Source organism: Elephas maximus, chromosome 8, assembly GCF_024166365.1.
Source record: "Elephas maximus indicus isolate mEleMax1 chromosome 8, mEleMax1 primary haplotype, whole genome shotgun sequence".
NCBI classification, from domain to species: domain Eukaryota; kingdom Metazoa; phylum Chordata; class Mammalia; order Proboscidea; family Elephantidae; genus Elephas; species Elephas maximus.
In genome coordinates this window covers 82,745,382-82,757,597 of record NC_064826.1, presented here as the reverse complement: position 1 = coordinate 82,757,597, position 12,216 = coordinate 82,745,382, and the positions used below count along the sequence as shown (strand labels likewise).

At 38.0% G+C, this 12,216-nt stretch overlaps 1 protein-coding gene across 4 annotated transcripts in view; it reads right to left on the bottom strand.

Moving 5' to 3' along the window:
* The window catches only part of DNAH11 (dynein axonemal heavy chain 11), a 368,316-nt gene that overhangs the window by 109,957 nt on the left and 246,143 nt on the right, over positions 1–12,216 (bottom strand). For all 4 annotated transcript variants that reach the window (XR_007518405.1, XM_049893431.1, XM_049893432.1 and 1 more), the window contains one exon: positions 11,394–11,495. Coding sequence is in view for 3 of the 4 variants with exons in the window: in XM_049893431.1 (XP_049749388.1) it covers positions 11,394–11,495 (102 nt within the window). In the remaining variant the exon portion in view is untranslated. The remainder of the gene's footprint in view (positions 1–11,393; positions 11,496–12,216) is intronic.

Genomic DNA, 12,216 nt, shown 5'->3' with positions numbered 1-12,216 from the left:
AGACAGCGATTGGGGTGAGTGGATGTGTCCTGCAGACTCAAACACACCTTTGGTGCACTGTCCCCCTTGGCTCTCTCACCTAAGCCTCATTCTCCATGACAAACATTATTAACGACAAGGATTGTCTTTTGGTTCTCCCACCTACTGACTGTCTTCTTGTTTCTCACTTGGTTTATAACTCAAACAATGAAAAACGGTCTTAATTACTGAGCCCTTTTAAGCCTCAGCATTCTGACCTAGCATGGCCAATCATTTTCTCTCCTGGGAACGTGGGATGGAAACTCAGAGGTCTTTAGCATCAAAAGACCTGGCATGATGTGTCTGTTTGGAGGACTTCATTTAGAGGGAGCCAAGATAAAAGGATGAAAGGGACACGCAAAGAGATGCGAGATGAGAAGTCATAGCCCTACAGAGACACCATGAGAAGTTCATGGCGGTTTGCGGTTTCCTGGATCTCTTTCCTCAAAGCCCACATCGCACATTTTCCCCAAGGTTTCCATGAGTTCATCTTGCCTCCTTTTGGTTTATGGTATTTTGGATGGGTTTCTATTACTTACAGCCAAAAAGCCTTGACTAAAATATCAAATACTTGGGAGACTCCTCACTATAACATCTTGCTACCTGTAAGTTCTAACAACTCTGAACATGATTTATAATATTTGCGAATATGTGCAAAGTTCCAAGAAACTTTACTAAGTAAACATAGAACATAACCTATTCATAAGTTAGAGACTGCTGATATTTGAGTCAGTTATTTCATCATTACTTAATTTACATTGTTAAAGGAATACCTTTTAATATACATATGTGCCACCTTTAAGATTAACACAGATAATAAGACCAAATTCATGAGAATCCTAACAGATATTATGTATCGCTGGTTAGAAATAAGATTAAAATAAATAACATTTAATGGTATATTTCTGGGTTATCAAAAATACTTATAACTTTATAAAACAGGAGCACGTGTATCAGATGGATGGGTTTGTAGTTATACTCTTCTACCAGCTAAGCAGTATCAAAGCTGGGCTGTTTACTTAACTATCCGTGTCTAAGTTTTGTCATAGGGTTTTTGTGAGAATTAAATTTGACGATACATATAAAAACACCTAGTACAATACAAGCCAGCGAGTTTCAAAATTTTTGATTTTGGAACCCCTTTCCACTCTTAAAAATTATTGAGAACTTGAAAGGGTTTTGGTTTATTCTGATTATATCTATCAATGTTTATGGTATTGAAAATTAAAACAGAAATTTTTTAAAGATTTATTTAAAAATAATAATAAACCCATTCAACATTAACATAAATAACACATTTTAATGAAAAGTAACATTACCAAAACAAACAAACAAAAAATGAGGAGTGAAATAATTTTAATATTTTTGCAAATCTCTATAAAGTCTAATTTAACGGAAGACAGATTCTTATACTGGCTTTTGCATTCAGTCTGTTGTGGTATCACATGTGAAAAAGGCAAATAATGTTTTATTATGGCTATGAAAATAGTTTTGACCTCATAAATCCCTTGACAGCATCTCAGAAACTCTCCAGGGGTCCCTGGGCCGTACTTTGTGAACTTCTGGTATAAACAATAAATGTTAGTATTAATACTGAAGATAATTTCCTTACAATTACTGAATTAAATAAGTAGCTATAAACTGTCATCTTAACTCCAGGTATACTATCATTGTTCTTAGGTGCTGTTGAGCCAGTTCCAACTCATAGCGACCCGATCTAACAGTAGAACTGCCTCGTATGGTTTTCTAAGCTGTCATCTAGCAGATTGCCAGGTCTTTCTCCTGCAGAGCTGCTGAATGGGTTTGAACCACCAATCTTTCAGTTAACAGCTGAGTGCTTAAATGTTACACCACCAGGGCTCGCTCAGGATATATTATTGATCACTAATAGTTAATAGTTAAAATTATTATCAAGTATATACAGTAAACCAGAAGTCACTTTTTCATAAAAATAGTCACTTTTTCAATCATCTAGAAAAAATTGAAAATAATGAAAAATCCCTTTTTCTAGCATGATTCTTCCTTAGGGAGAACAATTTGAAAGAATAAAGGAGAAATATGGGATCTTATTATTATAGAATAATATTTCTTTAGAACTAGAAATCAGAAAGACATAATAGCTGCTTATATTTACTTAGTTCTTCATAGATCATACATTGCTGTCCTGTGTTTTTTGTTTGATCCATTCAAGCAGAGAAAGTATTATTGTTTTCCCTATGCAGGTGAGGAACTGAGACAGAGATGAGTTGAGTGATTTGCTGCAGTCCTACTAACTAGTATGTGATAATATAAAGACCTAGAACCCAAACCTTCTGACTTCTGGACCAATATAATGGATATGTTCAATAAAATAAATGCTTGAAAAGCCACAATTACTGAAGAGAGAGGAAACACTTCCGCATAGGCCTGGTTAGATCACACATACTCTAGTGTGTGGTTATCCATATCCAGTTTTGGGTTTAAAATGACTGAGTTCTAGTCCCTCTGCCTCTTACGGGCAACGGGACCTTGGGTAAATTATTCAACTTCTGTAAGCTTCAATTTTCTCAACTGTAAAATGGTTGGAAGTTCAAGTCCAACTAGAGTACCTGGGAAGAAGGGCCTGGTGATCTACTTCCAAATAATTAGCCATTGTAAGGTGGTGGAGCCAACATGGCACTACAGACAGAAGCACCATGGTGTCTCTCTCAAAAAACTAAATAAAACAGACACAAATGTCAATCCTGGAACCCTAAGTGTCAAATGAAAAAATAAAGAACTCATCCAAGTGCTGAATGGAATAAGAAACTGACAAAGAACAGAGAGCGAGGAGAGAGGTGAACGATGGTCTCCCACCAGCTATGGCAGCATGGATTCACCCTACTGGACTCCTGTCGAAGATCAGTGGGCAGAGAGTACAGGAAAGCAGCTTCATGAGACTTCCAGCAGGAGACAGAGCATCTGGTAACCAGCCATACGTGCTTTCCCATCCCCCACCCTCCTTCCCCCTGCTCGGCCTCCACTGCTTCCCAGCAGGCTGACTGTGGTCCAGGAGGCACTGGCTCTGTGCTGCTTAGATCCACCCCACCTACACCAGTCGGCTCCTTCAGTACCATTTCACTGCTGCTGGTGTTGCTTTTTTCAGCTTCCTTTGGTTTCTTCCCTGCCTCTCACCTCCTCTCCCTCCTTTCTCGTGAACACCTGACTCTGTGTGCCATCTTCGCTTCTTCTTGACAGGCTGTGGAGTGCTGGTTGACTGGGGAACTGCTTTCCTGATCTGTGCCACCATGCTGGTGGGATCCCTGGGGCATTTTGTTGTTGTTGTTTTGTTTGTTTTCTTTTTCCTTTTGCAGCTTGGGAGCCCTTTCTAGCTGGAGTGTACTTAGAGGCTTGGGAGCCACTCACCCAGTCTGTATAGCCATGCAGGTGGGATCCCTGGGGGCATTTCAACTTTATTTTTCTTTTTTCCTTTCTACCTGTCTTCATTTCTCAGTTTCTTGCCTCCCTCTACTTATCTTCTTTTCCTGTCTCCTGACTATCTGGCTCTATATGCCATCTCTGTCTCTTCTAGCCAGGCTGTACTGAGTGGTCTGCTCAGGCATGTCAGTGGGATCACTTGGGCCTTTTTTTTTTTCTTTTCTTTTATCTTTTCCTTTTTCTTCATTTCTCAGTTTCTCATCTCTCTCTGTTTTCCTTCTTTTCCTGTCTCCTGTAAACCTGGTGCTGTGTGCCATCTCCGCCCCTTCCAGAAAGGCTGTATCCGAGGCCTGGGAGCCACTTTCCCAGTTTTTGGTGGGATCTCTGGGGTTGTTTCTTTTTTAAAATATATTTTTGTATTATTTTCTCTTTTCCTTTTTGTTTTTCTTCATTTTTTTGGTTTCTCATCTCTCTACTGTAATGACAAGCTCCCACAGCACTTTCTGTTTGTTTGTCTGGCTTCTGTTTCTCTCTCTTCTTTCCAATACCCATCTTAGCACCACACATCACAACCTCTCCCTTCCCTCCTGCCTACCTGCACCATGTGCTAAACATCATGCCCCTGCGCAGCACAGGCATGGCCTACCAGAACTTGCCATGCCCTGACCCCCAGCCCACCCTGTCAGCCCCAGTATGTGCCACAAATGACCTATCCCAGCCCCTTCCCTTCAGCTGGACCTGCCCTGCTGCACCATAGCTGAGCAATTGGCCCTGCCCATTGAACAAGGAGGTGAAAATATTGTGCCCAAAGACAAGCAAACAACAAAGAATGCACAACCCGCCAACTCAGGAATAACCAAATAAAACAAAAAAGCAGGATGAAACAAACAAATCTACAATCAATAAATGAAGAAAATAACTACTGAATGTCCCAAACATAGCAGATAATATTAAAACATATTAAAAAAAGGACAGAATGGTTCCAGTAGGAGTCCAAAATAAACCACCAGACTTTACAATAGCAAAAAAAGCACTAGAGCTACCTGATAGGCAATTCAAATCTCTAGTATTCAGAGCTATTGAAGAGTTGAAGCAAAAAAACAGATAAAAATGAGGAAAAAATATACAAATTCATGGAAGAGGCAGACAAATTCATGGAAAATACAAAAAATGGAAGAATTCAGGAAAATAAAACAGGAATAAAATGTCAAAATAAATTCACAACTAGAAATCATACAAAAACAACAATTAGAAATCCAAAAGATAAACAAGATTTTAGAAATAGTGTCATAGAAGGCATGAAGAGTAGGTTTGAAACAATGGAAGACAGGATCAGTGAAATAGAAGACAAGTCCTTGGATACAACTTTCTCTGAGGAAAAATCAGAAAAAAAGAACGAAGAAAAATGAAGAAACTCTGAAGATTATGTGGGATACAATCAAAGGCAAAAATTTTCAAGTGATCAGAGTTCCAGAACAGGGAGAGAAAATGGAAAACACAGAGAGGATCACTGAAGAACTGCTGACAGAAAACTTCCCTAATATCATTAAAGATGAAAAGCTGACCATCCAAGAAGTTCAATGAACCCCATATAAGATAAACCTCAAAAGAAAATCACTAAGGCATATCATAATCATACTGACTAAAACCAAAGACAAAGAATCTTGAGGGCAGCTTGAGAAAAATGAAAAGTCACATAGAGAGTGGAAACAATAAGACTAAACTCTGATTACTTGGCAGACATCATGCAGGCAAGAAAGCAATGGGATGACACATACAAAACCTTGAAAGAAAAAAATTGCCAAAAAAGAATACTGTATCCTGCAATACTCTCATTTAAATATGATGATGAAATTAGGACATTTCCAGATAAACAGAAGTTAAGAGCATATGTAAAAACCAAACCAAACTTACAAGAATTATTAAAGGGAGTCCTTCAGTCTGAGAACAAACAACGTCAGACCACAGCCTGAATCTAGGATGATCATACCAGCCAGATACTAACCTAGGAAATTAACTCTCAAGGACTATTCAAAAGCAAAAGATTTACAACAGGAAACCAGAGAGGTTAATCTGTGAATGATAACAACATCAGAACAATAAAAGAGGGAATAAACGATGTAGGTATAGAACTTTCTAATGGCGAGAAAAGCAAGGTGATACCAAGTAATAACAGACTGGTTCAAGCCTAGGAAGTTAAGGAGAAATTTGGAGGTAACCACAAAGAAAGTTAAGAAACCTATTCATCAAAATAAAGAAAACAGCATGAAGTCTCAGTAAAAAGAAATTATACAAAAACAAAAGAAATGAAAAAAAAAAAAATCCACAAACAAAAGGAATTCAGCACAGGAAAGTAAGAGGAACAAAGAAAACGTCAGCACCAAAAAAAAAAAAAAGCACTACAAAATGACAGCAATAAACTCACACCTATCAATAATTACACTGAACATAAATGGCCTAAATGAACCCATAAAGAGACAGAGAGTGACAGAATGGATTAAAAAAACAAGATCCATCAATATGTTGTCTACAAGAGACTCACCTTAGCTAACATAGATATAAATTTATTAAAAATCAAAGGATGGGAATAAATATATCAAGCAAACAGCTACCAAAAAAGAGCAGGAGTGGCAATACTAATCTCAGATAAAATAGACTTTAAAACAAAATCCACCATAAAAGACAAAGAAGGGCACTATGTAATGATTAAAGGGACAATCCATCATGAAGATAAAACCATAATAAACATATATGCACCCAATGACGGGACTCCAAAATACATAAAACAAACTAACAGCACTAGAAAGAGAAACTGACAGTTCCACAATAATAGTAGAAGACTTCAACACACCACTCTCAGTAAAGGACAGAACATCTAGAAAGAAACTCAACAAAGATACAGAAAATCTAAAGGACACAATCAGCCAACTTGACCTCGTAGACATATATAGAACACTCCACCCAACAGCTGCAAAGTACACTTCCTTTTCCAATGCACAGGGAACATTCTCCAGAATAGACCACATCTTAGGCCACAGAGCAACCTTCAATAAAATCCAAAGCATTGAGATAATACAAAGTATCTTCTCTGACTACAAGGCCATCAAAGTAGAAATTAACAACAGGAAGAACAAGGAAAAAAAAATCAATTACATGGAAACTGAACAACGCTCTGCTTAAAAGCCAATGGGTAACAGAAGAAATCAGAGATGGAATAAAAAAAATTCCTAGAATCAAACAATAATGAAAACACATCATACCAAAACCTTTGGGACACGGCAAAGGCTGTCTTTAGAGGTCAATTTATAGCAATAGATGCCATATCAAAAAATAAGGGACAAAATCAAAACACTAGCTACACAACTTGAACAAATAGAGAATAGCAAAACAAACCCGCAGCCTGCAGCCACCAGAAGAAAGGAAATAATAAAGATCAGAGCAGAAATAAATGAAATACAGAATAGAAGAACAATAGAAAGAATCAACAAAACCAAAAGTTGGTTCTTTGAAAGGATCGACAAAATCAACAAACCACTGGCCAAAATGACAAGACAAAAACAGGAGAGGACGCAAATAACACAAATTAGAAATGAAATGGGGGACATTATAACAGACCCAACTGTAATAAAAAGGATCGTAAGACAGTATTATGAAAAAGTATACTCTAAAAAAATTGAAAACCTAGAAAAAACAAATTTCTAGAACCACACTACCTACCCAAACTAACACAAACTAAAGTTGAAAATCTGAACAGACTGGTAACAAGAGAAGAGAATGAAACGGTAATTTAAAAAAACTCCCAACAAAAAAAGCCCTGGCCCTGATGGCTTCACTGGAGAATTCTACCAAACATTCAGAGAAGAGCTTACACCAGTTCTACTCAAACTATTTCAGAATGCAGAAAAGGAAGTAACACTTACAAAGTCATTCTATGAAGCCAGCACAACTCTGATACCAAAACCAGGCAAAGACGCCACCAAAAAAAAAATTACAGACAGTATCTCTCATGAATATAGATGCAAAAATTCACAACAAAATTCTAGCCAATAGAATTCAACACCATATCAAAAAAATAATACAGCACCTCAAAGTAGGATTCTTACCAGGTATTCAAGGATGACTGAACAGTAGAAAATCAATCAACATAATCCACGACATAAAGAATCACATAATCCTCTCAACCGACAAAGAAAAGTCATCTGACAAACACCCATTCCTGATAAAAACTCTCAATAAAATAGGTATAGAAGGGAAATTCTTCAACATAATAAAGGGCATCTAAACAAAACCAACAGCCAACAATATTCTTAATGGAGAGAGGTTGAAAACATTCCCTGAGAAACAGGAACAAGACAAGGAATCCGTTTATCACAACTCCTATGTAACATTGTGCTGGAAGTCCTAGCTAGAGCAATAAGACAAGAAAAAGAAATAAAGGGCAGCCACATTGGTATGGAAGAAGGAACACTGTCACTACTTGTGGATGATATGATGCTATACAAAGACAACCCAAAAGGCTCTATGAGAAAACTACTGGAACTAATAGAAAGATTCAGCACAGAGCAGGATACATGATAAACATACAAAAATCAGTTGTATTCCTATACTCCAATAAAAAGAAATATGAAAAGGAAATCAGGAAAAAAAAATTTTAAATAGCCCCCCCCCAAAATAAAATAGTTAGGAATAAATCTAATCAGGGATGTAAAAGACCTATATGAAGAAAACTACAACACACTACTGCAAGAAACAAAAGAGACTTACATAAATGTAAAAACATACCATGCTCATGGACAGGTAGATTCAACATTGTAAAAATGTCAGTTCTACCCAAAGTAATCTACAAACACAAGGCAATCCAGATCCAAATAACAACAGCATTCTTTAAAGAGATGGAAAAACTAATCATTAACTTCATATGGAAAGGGAAAGGGCCCTGGATAAGTGAAGCATTACTGAAGAAGAACAAAGTAGGAGGCCTCACACTACCTTAACTCAGAACCTACTATATAGCTACCGTAGTCAAAATAGCCTGGTGCTGGTACAATGACAGATACATTGACCAATGGAACAGAATTGAGAACCCAGATGTAAATCCATCCACCTATGGTCACCTGATCTTTGACAAAGGCCCAAAGTCCATCGAATGCGGAAAAGTCAGTCATTTCAACAAATTGTGCTGGCAAAACTGAATGTTCATCTACAAAAAAATGAAACAGGACTCATACCTCACACCATACACAAAAACTAATTCAAAACGGATCAAAGACCTAAATATAAAGCCAAAAACTATAAAGATCATAGAAAAAAAAATAGGATCAATGCTAGAGGACCTAATACACAGCATTAAGAGGGTACAAACCCTAACAACACAAAAACTCCAGAATATAAGCTAGATAACTGGGATCTTCTAAAAATTAAACACTTACGCTCATCAAAAGACTTCACCGAAAGAGTAAAAAGAGAGCCTACAGACTGGAAAAAATTTTTTTGCTACTACAGATCCAACTAAGTTATAATCTCTAAAATCTACAGGAAAATCCAACACCTCTACAACAAAAAGACAAATAATCAAATTGAAAAATGGGCAACAAACTGAACAGACACTTCACCAAAAAAGACATCTGAGTGGCTAACAGACATATAAGGAAATGCTTGCTGGTCACTAGCCATTAGTGAAATGCAAATCAAAACAACAATGAGATACTATCTCATTGCAGCATTATTGGCATAAATCAAAAAAACAGAAAATAACAAATGTTGGAGAGGCTGAGTGAAGATTGGAACTCTTATACACTGCTGGTGAGAATGCAAAATGATACAACCATTTTGTAAAATGATATGGCACTTCCTTAGCTAGAAATAGAAATACCATATGATCCAGCAATCTCACTCCTAGGAATACATCACAGAGAAATAAGAGTCATCAAATGAATAGATATATGCATACCCATGCTCACTGCAGCATTGTTCACAATGACCAAAAGATGGAATCAACCTAGATGCCCATCAACAGATGAATGGATAAAGAAACTATGGTACATACACCCAATGGAGTACTATGCAGTGAAAAAGAAAAATGATTTCAATGAGTCACAACATGAATCTGGAGGGCATCATAAGGTTGGCAGTTCAAAGCCACCCACCAGCTCCATGGAAGAAAGGCCTGGCAATCTGCTTCTGTTAGGATTACAGCCAAGAAAACTCTATGGAGCAGTTCTACTCTGTAACACATGTGGTCACCATGAGTCGGAGGCTGACTTGAACACAGCTAACATCAACAAGAAACTAGTGATTCAAATTCTAGAGATGGGATCAAATTGGCCCAGCATGGATCCTATATCTAGAACTGAGGTAGAAAAGGCAGGGCATCCTTGCTAAAAGCCCCACCTGAGCTTTTTTTCCTCTTTCAAGGCAGTAGAGAGAATTTCCCAAAGATAAATCAGGCTGCTAGCCTCCAAAGAAGATAGACTGGATACCGGGCAGCCAAAAATCACAGATGGCCCCTTGAAAGGTAGTTGTTATCATCATTACTTTATAGATGGGAAGCTGAAGCCCAGAGTTTCTGTAGGTTGCCCGGGGTTACACGGCCTCATCACTCTGATTGCACTACTCCATGCTGCCTTGCAAGGGACCTCATACTCATCCTTTTGATTCCTTATTCCTCCCCCTCTCTCCATATCCCATCAGCCAGCCTTGAATCCATTCCACCCTCTCCATCAGGTCTGCTCCTGCCTTAGCTGAGGCCCTTCCAAAACCCACTGTGGTTGCTTTCTGACTTGTCTTTCTGCCTCTAGACTCTCTTCCTCTATCTTCCATTCACTTGCTGAAAGGCCAGTTTGATCATGTCATTAGCTTATTAAAATCTTTAAAAGGCTCACTATCACTGGGCAGAAAAAATTTACTCTGCTGCATGAAAGGCAAAGAAGCTTTGCTTACCTTTTCAAACACATCTTTCACTACTTCCTGCTATTTCTAACCTTCCCCAAAACACATATCTTAGGGCTCTGACTTGTTGCAATTTTTCAATGTATCAGCTCCTTCCTCCTTCTCTTCCTTATTCTCTGTCAGCAATATCTTTCCCAATCTAGTTATCCTGGTGACTTCCTAAGCAACTTTTGAAGCCCTTGTCAAGTACACCTTTGCTGTGAAACACTCTTAGCTTCTTCAGGCTCAGTGCTTTTTTGGAGCTTACATTGCAATCTGTATATAGTCAGTTTGGGACTGGACCAGAATGACTGGTTTATGCATCGGTAAAAGGAGTAATGACAACGGTATTTAGAGCTAATGCTCTCTAAGCATTTACTATGTGCCAGGCACCATGCTATGTTCTTAATGTTAATTACAGGTAGACCCCAACTTACGAAGTATTAGAGTTATGACAAATTGTACGCATGGCTGCCCTTTTTTTTATACTTTTTTATCATTAGTAACATGTTACAGCGTGTAATTTATTGATGTTATCATTCTCAGATGTTCACTCGCAGATGTTTAAGTTTTTGATTTACTGTTCAAAACACTGTCAGATTTATAAACATACTGATAATAAAAGGCAAAAATAATGAAAACTAAAAAAAATGAGGTATTTGTCTTACTTCAGAATCAACTTGTGATGGAGTCGTTGGAATGGGATGCCATCGTAAGTCAGGGACTACCTGTAATCTCATTTAATCCTTACAATCCTACCTAAGAAGTAAACGCTATTATAATACCCATTTTACAGATGAAAAAACAGAGGTTTGGAGAGGTTAACTAACTCATGCAGGGTCAAAGAATAAGTAGTGGGCCAGTTTGGCTCCAGAATCCTTGCTTTTAATCACTATGTGCTGCCTCCCTCTGTCTACCAGACTCTGGGAGTTTCTTAGTGTAGAAACCCTTGCAAGTTGCCACTTCTCCAGCTCAGTCATGGAAAAGAAATCTCTGCTGAATGAGCATATAGATGAAAATAGAGCTCTTTCAGTGTTATAGTTGGTACTTACCACCAGCTTTTTCCTGATGGCCTCTAGTTTTTCAGTAGCTGCAGCCAGTTCTAAGTTTGTTTGGGCTAATGTTTGGCGTTTTGGTTCCACTTGACAGTAGACCTGAAAATCCACATAGGGCTTAATTCATTAGGTTAATAATGAGGCAAAGAGGACCTATCAAACATCTTCTTGAAGCTTGACAACTAAAATCACTTAGCAAAAATGCTGTTTCTTAGCCTGGCACTACCTACAGGCAGGGAAAAAATCTAGATAACCTCCTGAGCTCCTTTTGGTCATCAATGATTTCTATATTTATTCTGGACATTAGAGTTACCAGTACTTATATAAAATGCTGTATGCATCAAAACCATTAAGATACTAAAATTAGTTTGTCATGAAATGTGGAGAGAATCCTGGTAATGCTAGAAATTACAGCGTGCAGGAATGATAGCTAAAGCAGGGACCACGTCCAGCCTTTAAGGCAGAGAACAAGAAAGTGGGGAGAAATTCTCTGAAGGCAGAAAGGTAAGTTATTAATCACACTTCTATTTTCTTCTTTTAAGTTCCTGATTGCCTTAAGCATGTGTTACTTGAATGTGTGGTTTAAGAATTCGGGTGGATTAGTTTTTCTCCTACTGGGGAGAGAGGAAAGAAGTTAAATTTCCCATTTTATGGCAGAACAATCCAGAACACAGCAGTGCTCTGGCTCTATGCTTATCTTTTCACCTATGCTACAAGCAGCACAGAGAGCACAGGCATTTTATTTTGGAGAGAGGCCATATATCCACCGCAGATACAGGCGCTATGAGTCGGAATCGGCTCGACAGCAGTGGGTTTAGTC